Raw genomic sequence first — 25,744 nt, 5'->3', positions numbered from 1 at the left:
CTCTCGAACTGTCTCCGGGTACCCAAGCCCGCGACAGTTCCAAGATAAGCAATTCATTGCGAGCCGCGGGGCTGTTTCTCAGCCTCCGCGTTAACACTTGCAGCCCCATCAACTGCCTTTTTCTTCTTGGAGTCGCGACTGTCATCTCTTGAGCCCGACGACTCGCTCTCCTCATTCTGTCTCTTCTTGAGCACTGTTTCGCTGTCCTGCAGCATTAGAGCGTTGCTACCCCGCCCACGTACATTTGCGTTCTCCATGTCAACTCGTCGATAGACCGTGTTTGGGCCTCGCCCTCCCCGGTTCCCTCGACCATTAGATCCCCTGCCCCGAGCATTGAACTGGTAGACCGTTTGCTTCACTTTGCCTTCAGTCTGTTTTTGAGGTGAATTGACCTCCAACCCTGGTTCCACCTCCTCCTCTGTAGCATCTGATTCTTTCTGTCTCCCCCCATAACCGGTGCCCTCTTGCTTGTAGGATGGAGCTCCCCCCCGACCCTTGTTCTTATTCAGAGAATGCCTCAAGGCCTCACGGTATGGTGCTCGCCCATATTCATCCCTCCCCGCAGGTGTAGGACACATCAGCTCTGCATGTCCCAGCAGCCCACACGAGAAGCAAAAGTAGGGCAAATTTTCATATTGGATGTCAAAAAACTCTGTTACTTTTGTCTTTGCTTTCTCCAATTGCACCCAACGCATTAAAGGTTCATCCACCCGGATCCATGCCCTGAACCTCAAGCAGTCACCAAAAGCAAACCCTCTTTCATCCGCATCAAGGGTTATGACTTCTCCAACCATAGCTGCAATGCGCTTCCACAATTCCTTCGCTGCATGTAGCGCTCTGATAGTAGGATGGTAAAGAAGGTTTTTGTTTTTTGATAACCGGCAAAGAAGATTTCATCGTACGTGAAAGGGCGCGTAAGATTTCTGTCGGTAATTTTTCGATAATCATTTCTGTCGGGGAATTACGTGGATATAGGCAGGTGATGCGATACGTACCCTCGGGAAACGCTTCCTGGATCACTTCGACATAGTATGCGTTTGGTTGAAGGTGTCGTATGAATGGGTTGGGACCGTTCAACTTTTTTGGGATTGAACCATTCAATTCATGTGTTTGGCTGAATATAAGTGATGAGCTAATTATTTAGGACGGGACCACCAGTCATGCTCACATAGTCATGCATGCAAAGGGTGGCCATTTGATTCGACCGATTTGGTTGGGTGGAACGGTTCAGCATCTTCATGGCATATTCTCTTTTTTTGGCTCGAACCATTTATGTGCTTTATAACCAAACATGTCTATTTTCTGAACGATCCTAACCCATTCATGACCGCCCTTACAACCAAACGCACCCTAAAACGCTCCTTTCTCTCTCCTGCCCCGCCTCTTCACCTCAGATCCCGATCTTCCTATCGATTCCTGTCGTCGCCGCCTCCATGTCGAGGCGGCGACCGGGCGGTCCCTCTCCCTCCTCCACTCTTTCGGCTTCCTTCTCTAACCTCCAGATCTCCCGCGCTCCCCCGCCATTTGCTTCCGTCGGGCCGCCGCAAGGGGATGGCCCCGCGCCGTCGTCGATCCGAGGTCCGCAGGCACCCCCTCCTGGCGCCCTCCCGTTCCCTGGCAGTCCGTCGCCGCCGGGCTCGCTCTTCGCCCGCCCAGCGCCGTCGGTCCAGCAGTCTCCTCCCTTTGGCGCTCCACCCGCGGCGCAGTCGTTACAGCCGCAGAGGCCTCCCTTCAATGGCCCGCCGCCCGTGCTGCCGGCGCAGGTGCAACGAGCGCCATTTAGAGGTCCGCCCGCGGCATCCCAGCCTCTTCCGTTCGGTGGGCCACCTGCTGCGGTGTCGCAGCCTGCCCCTTTCGGTGTCTCTCCTGTAGCAACAGCCCAATCTGCTCCATTGGGTGCCCCCCCGTATTCAGCAGCTCAGCCACCACAGTTTAGCGGGCTATCTGGGGCAGTGTCTCGATCTGCCTACTCTGGTGGGTCGATCCCCCCGTTTGGGGCTGCACGGGCATCCTCGCAGCAGGGTCCTTATGGTGGGCCTCCGCAGTTTGGCGGGGAGAAACCAGGATTGCAGACTCCGCTATTTGGGGCTCAGACCGCACCTGCATCTCAGCCACCACCGTTCACGGGGGTTCCTGGGGCTAATGCACCAGCATTTGGGCCTCCAGGGTGGCAAGGGCAGACACGACCAGTGAGTGTTCTTATTAAGTTTGAAAAAGTGTTTGAAATGGAAGAGATTTTAGCGAGTAAATAAATTTGGAACTAAGACTGGGCAGTTGTAGCACCTGAACTGTTTGTTGCACATGATTCAAAATAACCAATGTCCAAAATTATCAGAATTGAGCTTGACCTTGGTAGCAAGGATGCTTCCTTTTCCCCCTTATCTATGATATGTCTGCAGAACTATGCTCTAGAGGCTGATAAGAAGCTCACTATTCTTGTCGTGTGTGTGATTTGGCATGCCTTGGTGAAGCATTATTATTTTTAGTGTTTCACATATACCTTTATAGATTGTTGGGTTCAATATTGAATCGTAATGATTGTTCTATCAAGGTGACATGTTCTAAGGATGTTATAGTTTGTTTTCTCAAATGTGTCTTCTGGAAAGTAATGGTTTATGGTTCAACTTTGTTTGAAAACAATTGAAACATACATGCGCATGGATGTTCTAGACTATTCCCAGTGAAGTATTGACTAAGATGGCATGTGTAAGTCAGGGTTTTCTCATGTTTGGATATTTTAGGAGGTAGCTGATTATTCACCTAGATAATTGATCATCACAATTTTCATGAAAAAAAAATGTATTTCTCTTCTATTGTAGTTTCTTGATGGAATACCTCAGACCTTACATAGTTAAGTTATTATGATGCATGGAGCCTAATTTGTGCCCTTTAGGTGTTCTGTTTACATGATCGATCCTTACTGGTGTGATGGTAAGAGATATATTGTCTTTCTTTTATCTTTGTTTTGTGGATGCTATGCTTGAATTTTATATTGTCAGAGCTTGATATTTATGGCCTTAAGCTGATCTTCTTCAACTTCTAGGGAACCGTGAGAATGCCTGGCATGCCTGGTGTCATGCCGCCTAATGCACTAGGGCAAGGGATGCCATCCACACCCACCATGCCATACTCTCCCCATGCTGGAGCCCAGGTCTCTACCCCATCCAAAATTGACCCTAATCAGATTCCACGTCCTATTACCGAGACGTCAGTTGTCATTTTTGAGACTCGGCAAGCTGGCCAAGCAGCTGTTCCGCCGGTATGTGTATCTGTAATTAGAAATATATGCGTCTACTCTGACAACGCTGATTCCAGACGTTTCTCACTAGACTATACTTGTTAATTTCATCTAACAGCATTGCTGCTGATTGTAGGCTGCATCAAGTGAATTTATTGTGAAGGACACCGGCAATTGCAGTCCCCGTTTGATGCGGTGCACCATGAATCAGGTTCGATTTGATCAATATTCTGTTTTCTTCTTTGGCCATCATAAGTTTCCTTTCTAAACTGCTCCGTTTCCCTATCCTGTTAGATACCATGTACAGGTGATCTCTTGACAACATCAGGAATGCCATTGGCTATAATGGTGCAACCTTTTGCTCTTCCCCATCCTTCTGAGGAGGCTATCCAGGTGTTTCTCAGTTTTGGCGCTTAAAGTAACCCAAGAGCAATTAATCTCCACTGGTGACAGTTATACTGATCTATGCTGTTACACATTAGGAATATTTGCTAGGTTTGGAATTATGAGTGTCATTGTGTGAAATTATTTACTGCCATCAACTTTTAGATACTCACAACCATCTAATTGTGTAGTACCTAAAAGTTGATTTCAATGGAATCTTTTGGTTCTAAATACCACACCTTGCTGATGTGCCGATTCTTCAGTCATCTTTTATTCTATATGTTGGCACATTTACCAAAAGGTGAGCAGGTAATTGCAATTAGCAGGATTTCGTGCGCTCTCCATGTGATTGTCTGTATACCCTGCCCAAGTGATTGACGCTAGGATTCTGCTACTGCACTTGTCTTCTGGGAACAGCATATCACTTTGATACGACGAACACTGTGTGGAATGCTTTAAACTAGCTTAATGTTCTCTACTATAGATGTTTGCGCCTGCCCCCATTCCTCTCCCACCTGCAAGCACCGCGCTGTAGGGTGGGCCCTTATGTCAACTGCTGCCCATTCATGCCTCGCTATATTGACTTCCTCAGTTCCTCTCCTTTGATTCTTTTCATTCTCCACAAAATCTTGGTCTTGAATCTTATCGCAGTCGATGTCTTTGAGGGAAGATGGCTTCCTTCCAGTGGCCAATTTTAAGGGAGCTCACAACACATTATTTCCTAACCACCTAAACCGTTCCTGGGGTGGCATAAGGCAGGCATAAAGGGTTCTTGCTTGATCAACCATCCAAGGGCTAATTGTCCACTTGATTCCTCAGTCTCAACTTGTCTTGTTCCCTCCATCATCTCTAAACAACACCTTTCTCTGCCTAGGCCTGCTCTCCCGCTTCCCTGGTGAAGCTTTGGTGAGAATAGACGGCGTCACACCCCTACCTGCAAAAAATGGGCCGGACCTGCAGTTTGATAGGAAGCAACCCGCCCCTAGATGCCTTTTTCTGTGAGCAAAGGTGCATCATACATGTAAACCAGTCCGAGCCCATAGAAGCTGTTTGTCCAACATAAACTGGGTACACCCAGTCTCTCACCGTCCAAATAAGACCCCCCCCCCCCCCCCCCCCCAATGAACAACTTGGATGACTTAAATTCTGGGCACATACCTAGTAAGAACGCTGTAGCGATAGCAGAAAGCACTGTATACAGATATTTTCTGTAGCAATAGTTTTGCTCCCTTTCATTTCCTGATTGCCTGGACAGACAGCTCCAAAGCACCTAATGATAGATCTGTTTTGATTAGGAAATCTTGTTCATTTTGCTTTGAACTTGACCCAGCTTCTTATTGTAGCTCGTGGATTTTGAGGAGATGGGCCCTATCAGGTGTTCTCGCTGCAAAGCGTACATAAATGCATTCATGAGATTCGTTGATCAAGGGAAAATTTTCATCTGTAACTTATGTGGTAAGGGACTAAGGCTTGCTAGTTGAACGCGCAGTTCAGCTTCCCTATCATTTCAAGCTGCCACTAGAAATATTTTCATCCTTTGCCAGTAAACCATGTTCATATGAAATTAAATTATCATTAAAAGTCTGATGCTATCTCATTCTCTTCCTTGAGAAGACGGCACTATTAATGTTCACTTCTTCTGTGTCAGGGTTTTCCCTCTTTTTTGTCTCGTAGCTCTATACTATTTTCATAAAATGTTGTTAAATTATGCAACTAAAGCTACTTCCCATTAAACAATGCACACTGATTTTGCAGGATTTAGCAATGATACTCCAAGGGAGTACTTGTGCAACTTAGGGCCTGATGGTAGGCGACGTGATGCTGATGACAGGCCTGAGTTATGTAGAGGAACAGTTGAATTCATCGCCACCAAGGAATTTCTGGTATGCCCATGCCTTGTTGAGCCTTTTTGTAACTTCATCTTAGCAAGATTTGTCAACTGTAGCGTAGTACTAGCTAAATTGCACTCTCAGTATAGGGGGGATAGGGATACATAAATACGTCACTTTTGAAAAGCGCTGAGACGGGGATACATTTGACTATTTTGATGATGATGATGATGATGATGATGATGATGATGATGATAATAATAATAATAATAATAATATGTTATCAATTAGTCATCGAGCCATTTAGCATGTATTTAGTCAGTGCAGTCCATTCTCTTCTATCTTCTTGTCCATTATTCCAACAAAAGCCAAGAACAAACAGCCAAACAGCAACAGCAAGTTAGCAAACATAAAAGTTCAATATTGGTCGAGAGATCTACAGGACCATAGGGAGCTACTCTACTGGAGAGGAAGAGGAGAGGGAGCACCACATCGTATTAGGGTTGAGTCTTACTGGGCTGGGCCGTATCAGGGGAGGTATCAATCATGTATCAGCCACACATCAGAGACGAATCCTTGTCAGATGCGGTATCCAATATGGATGCGCTGTATCCAGCACGTATCCGTGTTTTTAGAGGACTGGTAGTTATATCTTGCGGCCTTACCGTTTGTATTAACGATTTGGTTTTATTTGATTGATCAGCATGTAACCAGGATAACTTGTACTCCGTTCCAAAATAGATGACCCAACTTTGTACTAACTTTGTATTAAAGTTAGTACAAAGTTGAGTCATCTATTTTGGAACGGAGGGAGTATTGTATTTTGCACCATATCTGCTCTTTTTTCTTCATATTTTAGTTTTGCCATTTCGTACCATGGTAACGATAATTACTTCATTCATTTCAGGTCCGGGAACCAATGCCAGCTGTCTATTTCTTCCTTGTTGATGTCTCCATGAATGCCATACAGACTGGTGCAACTGCTGCGGCTTGCAGTGCAATATCCCAGTCTCTTTCTGATCTCCCTGTAAGTTTACATGTTATTTTCTATACATTTAGCATATACACATAATATGAGCTCAATGCATTAACTTCTGCTTAGATTCCATAATATCATTTGCTGCTGGTTTATCATTTAGCACAAGTCTTCTTCCGGCACCTATCATCCTTGCCAAACTGAATTTGTCATGGTTACAGTTTTGCCACACAATTTCCTTATTTTTTAGCTATAACCTATAAATCACATTAGATGATTAGCTGTGTGAATTAGTTACTGCTTTGGATGATTATATGGTAACTTATGTCAGTTGCAAACTCAAGAAATTCAGACAGTCATATAGATCTGACCAGAAACTGGCAGTAAACTTTCTGGTTATGGGGGATTGATGTTTTGCAACTTCAAGTGCCGTCTTCTGAGGATGTGCTGCCGATTATCTCACTGATTTGTTGGTCCTGGAACAATGCAGTAGCAAATCCTCAAGTGCCCTGTACCTTCTTCCTTTACCAAGTCTAACATAATCACCCTCTTAATCTTGTTCCCTTAGAATCACCGATGCAGATCACCCACATCTTTAGGTCCTCTCGTGGCGACATTGCACCATCTACCTGACGGTGACCAACTCAAGCATGGGGCATGCACTATTTAATAGCCTCAACATGGACACACTGTGTTTCTAGCCACATGCAACCACCGACAAATTAGTACCCTCCAGCTAACACACATGCTGCAATCCATGAACGTTGCGTGCATGCAATTGCTAGACTAGAATTAATTCCAAGGATGGATAAGCATGTAAAACTAGCCAAATCATGTGGCTAACACATGACTTGACAGTTAACATGAAGCAGCGCAAGGTTGTGGAGGAACAACTCCACCTTGCTGTACGAAGTGTACAACACAAGTGTTGAAGGAACTACTTAAACGTGCGGGGCTAGATATCACTCTAGAGGCAGAAATAGGCCAATGTGGCAGCAGGAGTTCAATCCAAAACTCCTAGGGCACAAGTGTCAGATCCCGGATGGATCAGCCATGGATTTGAGGTGGATCAAGAACAAGAAAATGGGGAAAAGTATTAAATCACCAAGAACAGTGAGGAACTTGTGTATATGGTGCATGTATGTAAAGGTATTGCTGTATTGATAATAAGTTAATAACCAATATTTGGCTGAATAGTTGATTGATACCCCTCTCTTAGGTTACAAGGCCTTATATAGGCTAGGGAATTACAGTGGCTTAACTTGAAAGTAAAATAAAGGAAAAAGCAGGAAAAAGGGGAAACAGAGATAGCCATAGATCAGGTCTTCTTCTCATCCTAGCCCTCCAATCTTCTCCCTTATCTTCTCCCACTAGTACCTGACAACAAGATCTACTCCAAGATCTTAGATAAGAACACCAAGTTCTATTATAGGTAGTGGGGGTACATAGTCTGGTTACAAATAGAGGTGGGGACCTCTATTTATAGGGCTTTTGGAAGCCTTCACATCTCACTTCTACTAATGGCTAGAACACTATAGAAAACGTTACCTAAGGCTAAGATTCACCATTCCACTCATAGCTACTCATAGCTGGAAGACTAGAAAACAGTAGATAGGGTTGAGAAAAGAAATACTAGACTAGAGTAGAAGTATCTAGAAGTAGCCAAACAGTATTGACATATGATTTTATTTTGGGTCTTTTACATCTGTGTCCCTAACTTGAACCCACTACTCACATTTGCCCCTAATTCAAAAGCCTGCTCAAAAATGTCCCTCCGCCGTTAGGTGCCCTTACAGAAATGCCCTTCTGTTCCGTTTCCGTCCGGTCAAAGGGGTTTGACCGTCTACGGGGCGTTTGTTGGACATTTTGCCCTTGCCTCCATGTGCCACTTACATGTGGGACCCAGTCAGAAAAAAATAAAAAGGAAAAACTCTCCCTCTCACCCTCTCTCTCACACACTTACATGTGGGCCCCAAAAAATAGATAAATAAAAAATCCCTCCCACCTCTCTCCCCTACCTCACGACCTCTCTGTCTCACCTCCGGCGAGCGCCGACACGCCGGATTGTGCGCCGTCGGCACCAGCTCCCCACGCGCGGCAGCACTCCCTCCATTCCATTCTCCCTCTCCCTCCCTCCCTTCCTCTCCCTCCCTCTCTCGCGACTGCAGCGACGAGCTAGGCGGCGGCCTCCGGCGGTGCTCGACAGACTCGAGAAGGCGGCCATGGATCCAGTGGTTTAGGGGGCTGGGCGACATCTTAGGGGCACCACGAACACGACTGAGACATTGATTTGTGGTTTAGCAGGACAGGGGCTGCGAATTACGACGGTGCTTCGGCGGCCGCGGACGAGGAAGACGGTCAATCCGGTCATGTTTGCGAGGTCCTGCTCGAGCTGCTCCTAGGAGTAGACGAAGTCGAGGCGTGCGTGTCTCCTGGATAGCTTTTCAGCTGTCTGTGAGGACAATGGCCGCGGCAATGGCGACGGCCACGACGACGGCCGTCCTGGGATGCGGCTGAGGGGAGGAGAGAAAGTGGGGGAAGGGAGGGAAAGTTAGCTAGGGTTGTCCAAGGGCTTGCCGGCGTCGCTAAGTAGCCCTACTCGAGCTACTACGGCGGCAGCTGTCGAACAGCGGGCGACGGTGGCGCGCGCCGGCGCGTGCAGTCGATGAGCTGACGAAGACGACGATTGGGGGAGATGGGTGGGCCTGGCGGTATGCACATGGGCCGAAAGTGCACATTGCACTTGGGCCAAAAGGTAAGCACTCTCTTTCTTCTCTTTAATTTTTGTTTTTTTTTCAGGGGTAAAAATGTCCAACAAACGCCCCATAGACGGTCAAACCCCTTTGACTGGACGGAAATGGAACGGAAGGGCATTTTTGTAAGGTCACTTAACGGCAGAGGGGCAAATTTGAGCAGACTTTGAAATTAGGGGCATATCTGAGTAGGTGGTTCGACTTAGGGACAGAAATGCAAATGGCCCTATTATTTTTATTATTCTCATCTATTGTTCCTCATCAGTCCCCTGGTTGTTTGGAACTCGACCTCGAGTTATCTTCATAGAGCGCTTCTTCTGGGTGGTAGGGAGTCAAGTCTGCACCATTGAAAGTGTTGGATATGCCCATGTCGTTTGGAAGATCTATCACATAAGCATTATCATTTATCTTCCTCATAATAGAGAAGGGCACATACCTTCATTGCCTAAGCTTCCCTTCAACAACTAAAGGCAGCCTCTCTTTTCGGAGGTAGACCATCACCTTATCATCAACTTGGAATGATTTCAGCCTCCTTTTGCAGTCAGCAAGTTGTTTATATAACTGATTTTGTGTTTCCAGAACACCACGAATTTCTTCAAATAACTCAGTGTAATTATGAGCAAATGACAATGCTGATTTTGAGTTTCTCTTTGATGGTAGCTTCATCAGGTCCACCACATGTGTTGGAACTTTAGTGTAGACAATGGAAAAAGGATTCCTTCCTATGGGTCTATGTTTGGAGTTGTTGCAAGAGAACTCTGCAAAAGATAAAGCCAAATTCAATTGTTACTTTCTTTCTCCACAATTCAATGGATCAATCAGCTCAAAAAATAAAATAAAATCAATGGATCAGATTACCCAAAAATTGTTCACCACTTTAGTTTGTCCATCTGTTTGTGGATGGGCAGTGCTAATTTTTCTTAATGTTGAATTGCTTCCACAAAGTGAGCCAAATTGCAGCAAGAAACTTGCTACTCCTGAGACGATGGACCTTGGAACGCCATGAAGTCTGACCACTTCTCTAAAGAATAGGTTTGCCACATGATGAGAGTCTGTTGTCTTGCGTCATGGAATAAAATGAGCCATTTAGAGAATTTGTCCACGACCACAAACACATCATCACTCCCTCGCCTTGTTCTTGGCAAACCCAAGACGACATCCATACCCATGGAGCAACAGGAACAAGCAAACACATGTGTAACCTTGTGTTTTGAACCTGGCCTTGCAGGTTTGACATATGGGGCACCGCAACACTACTTTCCAGTATCCCTCTTTAGTTTTGGCCAAAAGTAACGAGCTTCTAGGTTAGAGATAGTCGTGTCTCGTCCAAATGGAGCGCTCTGATCAGTTTGTCGTGTAGAGAGCTTCTTGGGATGCACAAACGATCATTTTTTAAGAGATAGCCATTCTGCACAAAATATTCATCACCTAATGGTTGGCCCCTATTGTGCTTTACCCAAACGAAACTGCTCCACAGACAACAAGTGCAACCCGATTCCCGCACGACCATGGAATCGAGCGGCTGTTTCCTTTTAAGTCGCATGCATGGGCGGCTAGATTTCCACCGTCGTGCAGGAATCGTTCAACTGTTGTCATCCGTATAGCACGATTATTACCCAAACAGGGCCAAAGTCTTCGTCATTCTCATACAACTTTATTTGATTCATGCCAGGAAGTTCAGCCTCAAAATAAGTCAAGAGACATGCACAATGACTCAAAGCATCAATCACTCGTTTGGTTGCTCCAGATTTATGCATAGTGAGATAGTTGAATCTCTCCAAATATGCCACCCATCTTGCTAGCATGCGATCAACATGTTTTTGATTTCTAAAATGCTTCAAGGATTGATTGTCAGTGTAAACGATAAACTCTTTAGGCGGCAAATAGACTTCCCAAGTTTTTAAAGCTCGGAAAACCGCATATAATTCTTATTGGTAAGTACTCCATTTCTATCTAGCTTTGCTTAACTTCTCAATTCTCACTAAAGAAAGCAATGTGCATTCTTTCTTGAGATAGAACAACTCCAATGCCTACTCCACTTGCATCACACTCCAACTCAAAAGTCTTGTGATAGTTTTTGCTTGATCTCATTGAAACTAGCTTTAGCCGTTTCTGTCCATTGGAACTTCCCTTTATTCAAGCACTCGGTAATTGGTGCCATGATATTCTTCACAAATCGCCTTGCAAGGCCATGAAAACTTCTTACATCAGAAATGGTATTCGGAGTTGGCCATTCTCGGATTGCTTCAACCTTAGAATCATCAACACGAATACCGTCGCATGTTATGACAAATCCTTGGAAAATAAGTTGTGTTTGCAGGAAAACATATTTCCTCAAGTTGACGTAGAGCTCATTTTCCTGTAGTACTCCTAGCACTTTCCGAATGTGATCAAAGTGTTCATCCTCATCCTTGCTATAAATCAAGATGTCATCAAAATAAACCACAACAAATCGGGATAAGAAGGGCCGAAAGACTTGGTTCATCAAGTGCATAGAGGTACTTGGTCCATTTGAGAGTCCAATTGACATGACTAGCCACTGAAACAACCATTCCTTTGTCTTGAAGGCTGTTCTCCATTCATCCCTGGGTGTGATGCAAATCTGATGATACCCACTTCTTAAATCTAGCTTTGTGAACACTATTGCTCCACTAAGCTGATCCAACATATCGTCCAGACGGGGAATAGGAAATCTTTACCTTACAATGATCTTGTTGATAGCTCCATTGTCCACACAGATACACCAAGATCCTAAAAAGTGGGGGATGTATGAATTATATAGGTGCTTGAGGTGGAAGAGGAAGTGAGGGTACAAGGGTTATTCCCGGTCACTGCTCGCAGGCAGGCCTGTGTGTACTGGGTAAATTGGCTCAGTGCACAGGGTGCCCAGAAGGTTTTGGAGGGGTCCCGTGCCCATGGGGTCCAGGAGCCCATGTTTGCGGGGTGTCCAGAGAGTTTTTGGGGTATCCCGTGCGCACGGGATACATGGCCCCATGTGCACGGGGTGTCCAAAGAGCTTTTTTTTGTTTTAAGCTGCTGGGCACCTTCTTCTCCAGTGACCACAAAGCTTTCTCCTGTCTTCGGCTGCTGGGACCTTCTTTCGTGCTGTCCTGGGGCCCCATGTGCACGGGGTGTCTAGAGAGCTTTCTCTTATCTTGAGTTGTTGGCCACCTTCTTCCGTGCTTCCTTGTTGCTCTTCATGAAGCCGGTGTTCCTTCCTCACTTCTTCTTGTTGATCGTCGTTGTACTTAATCACACATAGGGTCCCCTTGTGAGGTAGTAGCCTAAGTATATCTAATTGCATACGAAGGTCAAGCAGGAAAGAGTTCAGCTCAATTTCTATGGCACGTGCGCGAGCCTATGTCATGGGTCCATTTGGAGCTTGTTGTGTAGCTGGTGTTTGCATGGTGATGTCCATGGGCTGCTTCGCTCTACTTCGGCTTGCACGCCGTCTTTTTGCCCTTCTCGCCACCAGATGATGCGCCTTGCATGCGTTGGTGTTGACGAGATGTCCATTCCTCCTCTGCCAGGAGGAGCTTCTCGACGCTGCTACCCACATCATTGATGTCGTAGTTCTCTTCCATGGGGGGCAGGTGGCCTCAGAGCTCTTCAATTGTCAACGTCTTGAGGTCGATCAAGGATTTGATGGCCATTGCCATCTGCCGGTACTTGCGTGGCACCACATGCAGAAACTTGCATGGCCTGGTGCTTGGTGATGGGGTTGTTCAATAGGTGCAAGACATTGACGATGGCAGTCTGGCGAAGCATGAAATCCTTGATGGACTTATCGTCGTGGGAATGGAGCTCCTCGAACTAGTGGCAGTGGGTCTGCGCCCTCACCTCCCGCACGCACTCACACCCCATGCGAAGGGTCTTGAGTGTGTCCTGGCCAGCCTTGGTGTTGTCCTTGTCTTTTAGTGTGCGCACCAGCTGCGGCGGAACCACTTGCGTCAGTGCTGCCAGTGCAGTGCGATCGTCGCGCTCATATCGCCAAACTCGACAACCTCCCAGCTGTTGTGCCTGCAGCTGAACACACATAGTCATGGCCCAGTCGGCACAATTAGTGCGGGTATGCATCGGGTATTGGGCAGAGCTGTTGCCCTCCCTCATGACACTCACTCGCTACGATCTTGTTAGACCTAATCTTCTCATATACCAAAGAGATGCATGCATGAGAAGGAAGAAGTCAAATTGAGTTGGATGTCGGGGAACATCATGTCACCTTATCCAATAGAATTTGTCATGCCATATGTCATCACTCGCAGTTATCCCTAATTATATATGAGTTGTCATCTACTTGGGTGTGAGTTGTGCTACTGAGCTGGGCCCAAGAGATTATTCCTGTTTTTCAAACTTTCAAACAACTTTAAATTGTTTGAAGGCTCAAATTCGATCCAAATCCTATGGACTTTTTATGTGGCTTCACTAGATTATTTCGAGTCCACATAACCTTATTTCTGGGACTTTTAAGCTTATAGTTTTATTTCTAAAAATATAAATCCAATTTAAATTCAAATGGAGGTTTGAACTACAAGTTTTTCATTTATCTTTCCAATATTCTTGAAAGTTTATAGGAGACTTCACATATATAGAGGCAACTTTGATAAATTTTCTAGGATTTCCGAAGGACATATATGACAAACAAACAACAGTAAAGCCTTTTAGTCCAAACAACTTGTGGTAGGCTAGAGTTGAAACCCAAAAATCTCGAAACCAACTCATGGTTCTATCATGTGGATAGCTAACTTCGACACACCTCTGCCCATGGCTAGTTCTTTGGTGATATTCCAGTCCTTCAGATCTCTCTTAACGGACTCCTTTCATGTCAAGTTTGGTCTACCCCGACCTCTCTAAGTGCATTTATTTTCTTGATGCATTTTATAGCATTTCTATGGGGTTTTGAATTATCCTCATTTTCACAATTAAACAAATGATGCAAAATGATTATGATGCACATTATAACTCCTAATTACACTAGGGCTGTGACAAGTGGCCTTGGATGACACTAGCCTTGCGCTCACTGTGCACACTGGTGTCGGAGTCTCTTTGTCATTAGGCCACCGGCATGACCATGGACAGCACCACGATCACCCTTCCTAGTGCCTTTGTTTTGGGGCAGTTTGTGCTCCGTGTGCTTCATCATGAGTGAATCCAATCAGGAACGAGTAATTGTTACCATTCGCTCACCATGACCATGAGTCCATGATCATGGTGCCTCCTCTTGGTGCTCTCCTCGGAACTCCCTCAAGCGCCCTATCACCTTGACCTCGAATGAAGACATCGCTGAGACATCTCCCCACTGCTCTATCATGCCGATCATCTGGAATCTGTCGGGTACGGCGGCTAAACAGCTTCTCCACCACTGTATTGCCCTTCAACTAGGTGCCTAGGGAGCGTATCTCCCCCACCATGGAGGTGAGTTTGTGGGAGAACCCCATGATGCTCTCCGAGTGCTCCATGATCATGCGTTCAAACTGCCGCTTCACCGTTTGTTTGTCACCTTCTTTACGTGGTCCTCACAAATGCGCATTTGCTTGATTGCCTCCCAGGCTTCCTTTGCAGCCTCCTCTACAATTGCCATCATCATGGCATCCGGCAAGCATTGAGAGGCTGCGGTGAGGGTGCCCTGGTTTGTGTCCTCGTCGACCGGTGCATTGCCCTCAATCACCGTCCACACACAATGTGAGTGCATGATGAACTTTATCTTCATGGACCAAAAGTGTAGTTGGTGTCGGTCAGCATTGGATACTGGACAGGAACGGCTCTTGCCCTCACCAGGACGGTTCAGTTTTACCCATGGCAAGCTCTGATGCTAAATATTGGCCTGAACCTCTCTCTTCTCTTAGTGGACACACACACAAGAGACTTCTTGTTCTGGGCAACCGATGCCCTTTTCCCTTTCTTAGCAACCGATGCTTATTTTACATACATGGGGTACACGTCCTTTTATTAGGACTAACTCAAACTGACTGAGCCCTCTTAAGACCGACCTAGCCCTCTTAAGAGTACTACTCTGAATGCAGTTAAAGGTCTATCCCAACTTTGCTGTTACTATCTGTTACTACTACTTGCTGCGGCCCTACCTTACTAAGACAACTGGCAGTCAAATTTCTTTTGACTACTCCCACCGTCATACTAGAGATGTCTTGCATCTTCTTCCTTTTCCAAGTCATAACAAGATTAGCTCCAACCCTATCTGGTTCTTTCAACCCTGTTCGAGACATTACTTCTCGCACAGTCATGAGGTCTTGGAAAGGTTTAATGCTCATAGGCATTTTATGCAAGCCACATATATCATATTTATCAATTGCACTCTGGTTTGCTATTTGGATTGGGATGTTCGTTACTGGCTCAATACATGTGTCGCCCGGTTTCTTTAAAATAATAATATTTTGTGAATAGTTGCGAGGAAAGGATCATAGTTTCACGTACTCACAGTGTATAAACTACCAACCTAGGGAAAGTAGCAAGGGAGATAGTTCAGCTGGCCCCACAATGGTAACCCTCAAACTCCAGGCAGTACCCCATGCCCTAAGGATCAGCAGCCTAAGCATCAGCTGCAACCCTACACACATGCATATGAGAAAGCTAGCAAGCAGCTAATTTGGTGGCCACAAAACCAAGGACACACCATAGAACAGAGGAAGGGCAAAGGTGCCGCTAGTATAGAGAGTGAGATTTTGGCCGGGTACCAGAACGGGATCTAAGCATGATATATATAGTTATTCTATAAAAGATTTGAAACCATAGTGCATGCGGCAAAACTTTTTTTAGCTGAATCACTATGTTTGACAAACTTGGTGTTTTGTTCTTGGTTAGTTTTCTTTATTTTGCTGATGCAAAAGAATAGAACATAATGATATCGGCCTACTTGGAGTCCCCACACTTAGTCCCCTGACATTTTATTCTCTTTTCTAGGAAGGTCCCCGAACGATGGTTGGGATTGCGACATTCAATTCTACTATTCACTTCTATAGTCTGAAACGTGCTCAACAACAGGTATGTTCTGAAAAAGTTTGCTAGCAATGCTAAGCATTTTATGCATTGCCCCTTTGGTATTTCAACTAGTAAAAGCTCAAAATATCATAGCAGCTGATCTTTATGACCTGGCAAAGGAAGAAGCAGAATTGTCTATGATCTGCATTTGATATAAACATCCCCATCTTACGTAATCTTTTTTTTGCAATGTCACGCCTTCTATAATATTTCTTAAGTTTCCTGCTAATATTTTGACTTCTGAGTATTGAATCTCTTCAAATTTGGCCCAGTCATAGGGTTGCCTACCAACAGCCAATGTCAATCATGCGAATCACTTAAGTTCAGATGTCAAAACAATGAGAAAAAGATTCAAAAGAATTTTGTCAATGCAGTCCACACCCCCCCTCCAATTTTTTTAATCAATCAGTGACAGAAGAAACAAAAACTTAAAAAATTTAGAATATTATTGCTTTAAATTGAGTAGAGTGCGGTGGATAAGACGTTACTGCTTTAGTATTCACTTCTGCTCAACAGTCGTTGCTGCTTCTGAGGAACGTATTTTGACAATATTGTTAGAGTGCTGGCTGGTGGGTAGATGTCAAATGTTCTAAAATTGTACCTTTGACTTTGCAGCCTTTGATGCTCATTGTTCCTGACATACAAGATGTGTATACTCCACTTCATATGGACTTAATTCTTCCAGTTTCCGGGGTTTGTATTGGCACGAATGGCAGTTGCTTTTTGTTAGTAGATTACTAGTTGTAGAAGCTTCAATAGAAATAAGAAATCTCTCTGTACATGAAAAACCTCTAAATACCTTCTTTTTCGAGGCTTCAGTGCCGTGATAGTTTGGAGCAATTACTGGAGAGCATCCCGAGCATGTTTGAAAACAATAGGGTTGCTGATTCAGCGTTTGGAGCAGCTATGAAGGTACTTGTTTTCATAATATTTTTGCCCTTCTGCATTATCCTTCTGTTGCAACATATGAATGAATTAGATGCTTCTCTACTGTCTGCAGTACTTTAATTTATACAGTTACATTGCAAATCCTTAATCTACAGCCCCTTATTAATTTGGATCGAGCCATATCACAGATGTTTGCATATTTCCATATTTTTGTTTGTGTTGATACTCTTTTTTATGTTGTTTGCAGGCAGGTTTCCTAGCAATGAAGCCCACTGGTGGAAAGTTGCTTGTGTTTCAGTCGGGTATTTTGTCCTTCTGTTACCGCGTCCACTAACTTGGAAGCCTTGAAACCAAGAGTCTAGAGGGAAATGACCATGCCATCCATGGTATTAATGTGTTGGGAATAAATGAGAGATACATTAATGGCAGTGTTTGTTTAGTCATAAATGCTGAAGAGAAAATGTAATAAACTTTGCATGCAAGTCTTAAAATATCATCATACATGATCTCCCAAATTATGATACTTAGATTTTTAAAGGAAGGAGTACATTGCTGCATGCAAGTCTTATCATTAGACATGATCTCCCAAATTATAGTTCATATATCATATATAATTTTACTGGCTGGTAAATTTCTGTTGTATAAAATCTGGAAGTAGCATTCCTATTCTGGAGAACTGCTTGTCTGCTTGTAGCTGTGTGAGTGATGAACCCATCTTTAACAATGACATAATATATTAGTTATTTTTAGTGCTTTAGATTAGAAGTCATCAGCATCACTGTCTCATCAGAAGAAAAAAGGGTCATAACAGTTAATTGCTTGCACTTGCAGTGCTACCATCAGTTGGGACTGGTTCATTATCTGCAAGGGAAACTGAAGGTAGATCAAATATTTCGAGTGGAGATAAGGTATGATTTATTTCCTCGTTATTTTGCATACCTACATGAAACACAAAGTTACATTTGCCAATCCATTTCACATGAGTATTGTGTCTTGTTGTTCTTCTTTTCTGTAGTTGATGCGTTGTAATATTTTATGTGCGATTTCCAGGAAGCACATAAGCTCCTGCAGCCTGTTGACAAGACACTCAAAACAATGGCACTAGAATTTGCTGAGTATCAAGTGAGCAACATTTGTTTCTGCTTCTTTCAGTATTTTTTATTTTCATTATTCAAATAAGACTAACCATGATGATATTTTGCTCTTAATTTTTTCAGGTTTGTGTAGATGTGTTCCTTACCACACAGTCATACACAGATGTTGCTTCGATATCAGTTGTTCCCAGTACCACTGGTGGCTGGGTATGCCTCTCTTCAATAGTTAGGTTAGATGGCTGAAAGAATATTTATCATTTGATATTTGCAATTCGTAGGATTTTAATGCTAGGAGCTAAAACTAGTTTTGGATAAGATTATTGCCAGATAGAAAAAAAATGTTTTATTAAATTCATTACAGTGCAGGCATAACTAATCTATTATAGAATTGTGATCAGCTTTTTATTGTCTTCATGCACGCTACCGTTTTGACAAACACTTGTCAGCATTTCAAGTCCAGTATCAGTTTAGCATTTGCGCTTGTGATGTTTGTTTCTTTCTAAATATCACTGTAATATGCTTACAGATTGGAAACATACACCATTGGCCTGCAGCAGTTTCCACCATATTATTACATAAATAATAAACACTAAGCATCTAATTCCCTTTATCGTTTTACTCACTGAATGCATAAGGTTCTAAACTTCAAGGTAGCTGATTGTCTTCAGTTTTCTTAGAGTTTCCAGTTCCATCTTATCTGTTATGTCTGCTTTTTTTTTTCCTTTTGCTGTTTGATTTGAAAATTTTCTTTTATTATGCAGGTTTACTACTATTTTCCATTTTCTGCTCTTTCTGACCCAGCCAAACTCTTCAACGATCTCAGATGGAATATCACTAGACCCCAGGGATTTGAGGCTGTCATGCGTGTCAGGTGCAGTCAGGTGAGGTTCTGTCCACCACCCCCCTCCCCCCTCCCGTTTTCATTCCATAGTCCTATAGTACCTTATTATTTTGTTTCCTTTTCCATGTGTACAAGGGGCTTCAAGTTCAAGATTATTCTGGCAATTTCTGCAAGCGCGTCCCTACTGATATTGATTTGCCTGCGGTCAGTAATTAAGATTTCTTCCTGTATAATTGTTGGTTGCATCAAGCTCTCTTGCATATTTCTGTTGTCAACACAAGCTTTGTTATGTTGAACTCAGTTTTGTTCCCTGTTAATGGTAGAACATGCACCTTGGCCTCTAAAACTGTCAGCTGGTGATATAACATAGTATGCAGTACCATATTGTTACTTGCAGTGTAACATGGTGTATACAAAAATTATATCAAACATTGGTTAATCTTATTCTTATGCAAAGCAAGGTTTTTTGTCGGGAAAATTTATGTTCATTGGATTATGCATATCCATGGCCTTCTCCATTTCTATGTGGTAACCAACCAGTTACAAGAAATCGCTGACCCAAAACGGTGTATAATATTGACCAGAATCATGGCATTTATTGCTACAATTGCTGCAATTCAAAATGTATAGATATAAAAGCTTAACAGGTCAAGGTAACCATAATAATCTGCTGTTTCAAAATTTTATGCCTGATAACAGTTTTAAAATTTTATGCTACTGCATTCATCTGCTGTTTCACGTTCTTATTTCTGTCGATTGTGGCAGAATCTAACCTACTAAATTTATGGCTTTTCTGCCGCAGATTGACTCTGACAAAACCATAATGGTTTCCTTTAAGCATGATGATAAGTTTCAGGAGAATTCAGAATGTGGTTTTCAGGTAATGTACATTACGTATTTGAGATCAGTTTTAACTTTAGCGTAGACTAGAGCCTACTTGTTTTTATTTTGAAGTACCAACAATATGCACATGCCCAAACTTTGACATGTATCATCCATAACAAACTCCAATTTTGGTGGGGTTCTGAAAGTCAGCCTCATGCATCATGAAATCTGCTGAGCGAACCAGCTATGGCTGATCACTCACCGGTGGCCTAACTTGCCCACTATGCTGCATAGAAGCCTAACAGTAACTGTAGAAATTTTGCTGGCAAATGGTTTGTATCTAAACTTGGTAAACTCATCTATTTTTGAATATGTGGTGAAATCCGTTCTTTAAGTGTGATATTAGGTCAACTCCAATGCCATTCGCCAAAATGCCCCTAAACGTTCGGAGAACGCAGTCAGGGCACTTTTTACCGTCCAACCCCGTGCATCAAACATCCGCGGACCGGTCTAGACGGTCTATTTCCCCCAAACTGGAAACAAACTTGTGGGAGGTTTGGGGTGTACGGACACCCACCGTGTCCCCGACACACCTGGCCCACCCAAAACCCTCTCCCAGAGCCCCTTTTACCCACCAGTCCCTCGCCCTTGCTTTGTATCTGCACCCACCAAGACCGCCACCGCCTCTACCAATCCGGCTGCTGCCAAGTTCTAGCCAGAACTCTGCTGCAACACCCAGGCACCTTGTACTTCATCGCCGTTGCACCCTAGATCCGGCCGCAACCCTGGTAACATCCGCTCCCTGTCGACACCTTCCATGGCGGACACCATGCCCGACAAGTGTTTGGCCAAATGCCATTGAGATTTTTTTTTGACTTTCTCCTTGTTTAACATGAAACAAGCACTATGGCGGGGTACTCGGTGAGGGAGGATGTATTGTTGTGTGACGCGTGGTTGCCACAAGTGCGCGGTTTGTAGGCATGAAGCAAAAGGACATGATATTTTGGCAACATGTGCATTCTTGGTTCCATGAACACAAGCACCGCCGGCCCTACAATTTGATGTGATCCATGATCGCAATCTGAAGTCACTACTCCATCGGTGGTGCACCATTTCAAATGTCGTCATGAAGTATTGCGGTGCGATTGCACAAGTGGAAAAAAGGTGGCCACGGGGCACGTCAATGTGTTGTTGCTTGTTATCTACGTGTTGGTCAATTCATTGATTCACTCAATGTTGCAACTTGATCATCACGTTATTGTATAGCCCGTACGTGCTGCCGTAGAGCCGCATTGTACCAAAGGACGGAGTGCAAGCCCTTCATATTGATGCATTGTTGGATGAAGCTCAAGGGGCACAACATCTTGGTGAACAACATGTGCCGATGAAGAGGTTCAAGATGGAGGAGAGAAAGCTTGAGATCAAGGCCGCTTTCGAAAGTATGGTTAAATTTGGGATTGATGAATTTTATAAACTTGCTGAACATCCGACGCTTTTACTAGGATTGAAATGTATGGTTGAATTGCTATCGATCAATGATTCAAAGTGAGGCTGCATGGCGGACATGTATTCTATTATTTTTTGGTGAACCTCCTTGGAATTGCCCTTAGTCCCGACAGTTTATTGGTTCTGGCCCTCATGCATGGATTGCAGTATATATCTGATGCAGTTAGCAACAAAATCGTATCTTAGGGCATCTCCAACATCGTCCCCTCAAACGGACATACTATTTGTTCGCGAAATGGTCCTAATTGTAGAAAATAGCACAATTCATCCATAAATAACATGCAAATATCTCCATGTCAACTGGAGGCGCGTCTGTCGACCAATCCAGCTCGGTGGCCTTGGCATGCACGACCTCGAGCGCACTGGTCTCGCCCTGCGCACACGCTGGCTATGGCTTAGCCGCGACGGCGATGAGAGGGCGTGGCACGGCCTTGACCTGCAGTTCTTGCACGAGGAACGGGCTTTCTTCTTCGCATCCACGACCATGACGATTGGGAATGGGCTGCGCGCCCTCTTTTAGGAGGACCGATGGATCAACGGCCGCGCTGTTAGCGAGATCGCGCCTCTCCTCTACGCTTGCATCCCCAAACGACGCCGCAAGTCCCGAACCGTCGCCGACGGCCTACACGCAAACCAATGGGCTACCGACATCCATGGCACGATTGGCATCCCGGAGATCGGCGAATACCTCTGCCTTTGGCACCTGATTGCCCAAACCAATCTCAGCGATGCGCCGGACAACCTTCGCTGGAAGTCTGCTGGAAGTGGACTGAGAATGGACGTACTCGGCCAAGTCTGCCTACCTCGCCACCTTCCACGGTTCCACCCATTGTCAGGCCTGGAGGCTTACTTGGAAGTGCTGGGCGCCACCACGGGTGCGTTTCTTCCACTGGCTTGCGAACCTCGACCGCCGCTGGACTGCCGACTGCCTCGCGCGCCATAACCTGCCACACCCGCCCTGCTGTCCGCTATGCGATCAGGCCCCAGAGACACTACATCACCTTCTCCTGGGATGCCCCTTCGCTCGACAGGTGTGGCATGAGATCCTCTCATGGCTGCGCCTCCCTTGTCCACCGCCCAACAACGGCGCCACGCTTCATGACTGGTGGCGCCTGGCTAAACGGAACACGCCCAAGCCGATGCACAAGGGCCTCGCCTGCCACTTTGCTCGTGCCATGGATGATTTGGAAACATCGCAATGGCTGCGTTTTCGAGAGAGACCGCCCTTCGGTCACCTCCCTGATCGCCACGATCAAGGTCGAGGCTGCTCTTTGGGCCAGAGCAGGGGCCCTTGGCCTCCGCGTCATCCTGCCCCAAACCTGGGATGTTCACTAATGCCCTTGTACTTGCCCTGTAACTCGCCTCCTAGGAGCAAACCCCCTCTTTTCAATACAGTGAAACGCAAATCTTCTGCGTTTTCTCGAAAAAAATATCTCCAGTACAATAATAGTTCGAATGTAAATATTACATTTGAGATAACCGGATGTTCAACAAGTTTTCCGAATTCATCGATGCCGGATTCAATTTTTTTCGAGTCAGAATCGTCATATGTTGTCCCACACATACAGACCCTTGAGCTTCATCCAACAATGTATGTGCGTGAATGGCCTGTCCTCTAGTACATCATGCCAGCGCGTGCAGGCTATACAATGTGTAGAGCAACATTGAGTGAGTGAATGAATTAACCAACATGTAGAGCAACAAGGAGCAAAACTTACGATCTCCATGGTTGACAAGCCCCATGGCCACACTGTCTCTACTTGGTGAATCGCACCGCAATACTTCATGATGGAGTTGCAGATGGTGTACCATCGATGGGATACCGACTTCACATTGCGTTCATGGATGACGTGCATGCCGTAAGTGCGAAATTCTTTTGCTCATGAAACGAAGCATGCACGCGCTGCCAAAAGATCGAGCCCCTTGAGTTCCTGCCTAGTGCCTACAAAGTCCGCAGATATGACCAACCGCGCGTCACACAACAACTCATCCTCGATCACCAAGTACCCCGCCATCGAATTACTGTAGGAAACAATAAAAAGTTCAATAAAAAAGCTCCGGCATTTGACCGAACACCTGCCGGAGTCCTATGTGGCGGCGGTCCCCCCCCGCGCGTTTTGTACGAGGAATAACACGTTGGATGGCAAAAGGTGTCCGGACTGAGGTGCCCTTAAGTTCTGTGGCAGTGATGCTCACTCGTAAATTCTTATGGCAAAATCTTCCTCAGTCTTGAACTCAACAAAGTCTATTTTTCTCTGTTTGAGTCCTTCTAATGTGTCGTGTTCTATGAATCACTTGCCAAGTTATCACTCATGTTCTGTGAAGTACTATATGAACACTGTACTTTTTTTGCGTCGAAACTATGTGAACATTGCTGACATGGGACTTGTGTTGCATATTCAGTGTGCACTTCTTTACACCACGATATATGGGCAAAGAAGGATACGAGTTATAAATATTTCACTTCCATGCACAAGCATACTCAGCAACCTTTTCCGATGTGCTGATCTGGAAGCGCAGTTTACGTATGTTGTTAAGCAAGGTAAGCCAGCTGCTCATTGCAATAAATTTCGTCTCAATAAACCTAGCTAGAGACCAATTTTTTTCTTTGAGTGAGTCAGTTATTTTACATTATTAGTATCATGCAAGATGCTTTAGTATGCTGACTTACTTTGTCATACTGACCTAGCTGCAAATGGCATTCCATCAAGTTCCCTATCCCAAGTTAGGGACCAAGTAACAAGTACATGCATCAATATTCTCCAGTCCTACCGACAATATTGTGCATCTGTAAGTTCTTCTGGACAGTTAATTCTTCCGGAGGCTTTAAAACTTCTGCCTTTGTATACTCTGGGTATGATTTCTTCCATCTAGTATTGCTATTATATTGTTGTAATGCACTGATGAGTTGTGAGCATATCTTTAATCTCACTAATTGATTTTATTTGATTTCTCAGCCTTAACTAAAAGCATAGGACTGAGGAATGATGGGAGATTAGATGATCGGTCCTATTGGGTCTCTATTGTCTCTTCAGTTTCTGTGTCATTAGCTGTTCCATTGGTGTTCCCGAGGATGATTGCTCTCCATGATCTTACATCAAGGGTATTTGCAGCTAATTGGTCTTCACTTTATTTAACTCCTAGGAATTGGTACCGATTATTTTAGCTATGTTTTAACTTTTGTACAGGATGATGAAGATCCCCTTATTCCAAATCCCCTTACTCTTAATAGTGAGAATATACAGGATAATGGGATTTATTTATTGGAAAATGGCGAGGATGGTTTTATTCATGTCGGAAATGCGGTGAACCCTGCCACCCTCGAGCAAATATTTGGTTTCTCATTTTTGGCTGGTGCACCAAATCTGGTTAGTCTTGTACCCATTATCTGTCTTCTTATGTGATGGGTTTTTGTATGCAAATCATAGCCTGGATGTTTATTAAAAAAAATATGCGGATGTGGTTGATAATTGTTAACTCCTTTCAGTTGGTATTGGAGCAATTTGATAATGTATTGTCCAGAAAAGTAAATGAAGTTGTGAATGAAATAAGGCGACAGAGATGCTCCTACCTAAGGTACTATCTGTGATTTCTCAACTATGCTGTAATTACTTGCTACTTTACTCAATTGCTTAACATGTTCAAACTGTTTTGCAGACTGAGACTATGCCAAAAGGGCGACCCATCTGGTTAGTCTTCTCACTGTTTTCTCCCTCTGTTACCTCATATCTTCTTATTACTCCTGACACTTGTTTCTGTATCTGCAGGAGATTTCTTCCGTTCCCTGTTGGTTGAGGACAAAGCACCCGGTGGCCTTTCTTACGTAGAGTTCCTCGTACATGTTCACAGGCAAATCCAGAGCAAGATGACCTGACATGACCTGCTTCATTGTTGTAATGTTTTGGTTGGTAGAAATCAAGAAGGAATTGATTTCTGCATGTGGATATACAAAAAGGAAACAACGTTTTTCTTTGTAAAACACAGCTATAGCAGATTTGTAAGGATTCTAGTCTTTGATTTTACAAAGTCAGTTTTGGTGTAGGTGGTATATGTTTTGTGTTTTGTGTACAAGGATGAGTTTGGCAAGGTAAATATTTATCTATTTAAACTCCTAAACTATATTTATCAGTTCTTTTGTGTCTGGCATGTGGCGACAGAAATTGAGCGATGATAGTGTTGTATGTTGCATGGCTATAATTATCACATGTTGATAATGTGCTCCGTTGATAATTTGCGTTCAGTCAACTTAGGGCATCTCCAGTGCTATACATCAAAACGGACACATCAAATGTCTGTGGACATGTCTGTTAGGGGAAAGCTTTTGGGGAGGTGGCCATCTCAAAATGGACACACCAAATGTCGGGGGACAAGTCTGGATTGTCCGGGGTCAAATTTAGGTGAGGCGGCCAACTAA

General features: G+C 44.4%; 1 protein-coding gene across 2 annotated transcripts; it reads left to right on the top strand.

The window, feature by feature from the left end:
• Window positions 1–1,397: 1,397 nt before the first annotated feature.
• Window positions 1,398–25,462, top strand: LOC123110932 (protein transport protein Sec24-like CEF). 2 transcript variants are annotated; one of them, XM_044531574.1, is made up of 24 exons: window positions 1,398–2,189; window positions 3,044–3,259; window positions 3,375–3,449; window positions 3,533–3,631; window positions 4,966–5,077; window positions 5,378–5,505; window positions 6,359–6,478; window positions 16,099–16,179; window positions 16,792–16,869; window positions 16,996–17,088; window positions 17,312–17,366; window positions 17,896–17,972; window positions 18,115–18,186; window positions 18,282–18,365; window positions 18,920–19,039; window positions 19,135–19,203; window positions 19,802–19,879; window positions 23,734–23,872; window positions 24,020–24,184; window positions 24,288–24,433; window positions 24,519–24,698; window positions 24,818–24,906; window positions 24,988–25,019; window positions 25,098–25,462. In XM_044531574.1, exons 1-24 carry the CDS (start codon window positions 1,434–1,436, stop codon window positions 25,202–25,204), a joined length of 3,171 nt encoding a protein of 1,056 aa, XP_044387509.1. In that variant the 5' UTR covers window positions 1,398–1,433; the 3' UTR covers window positions 25,205–25,462. The 2 variants fall into 2 exon arrangements, with proteins under 2 accessions (XP_044387509.1, XP_044387510.1); XM_044531575.1 differs by having other exon boundaries at window positions 18,282–18,388; window positions 18,982–19,039.
• Window positions 25,463–25,744: the final 282 nt, after the last annotated feature.

The sequence above is a fragment of the Triticum aestivum genome, chromosome 5B (genome assembly GCF_018294505.1).
Source record: "Triticum aestivum cultivar Chinese Spring chromosome 5B, IWGSC CS RefSeq v2.1, whole genome shotgun sequence".
Taxonomy (NCBI): Eukaryota; Viridiplantae; Streptophyta; class Magnoliopsida; order Poales; family Poaceae; genus Triticum; species Triticum aestivum.
Note: the sequence above shows the minus strand (reverse complement) of the source record. Positions and strands in the feature narration are given on the sequence as shown.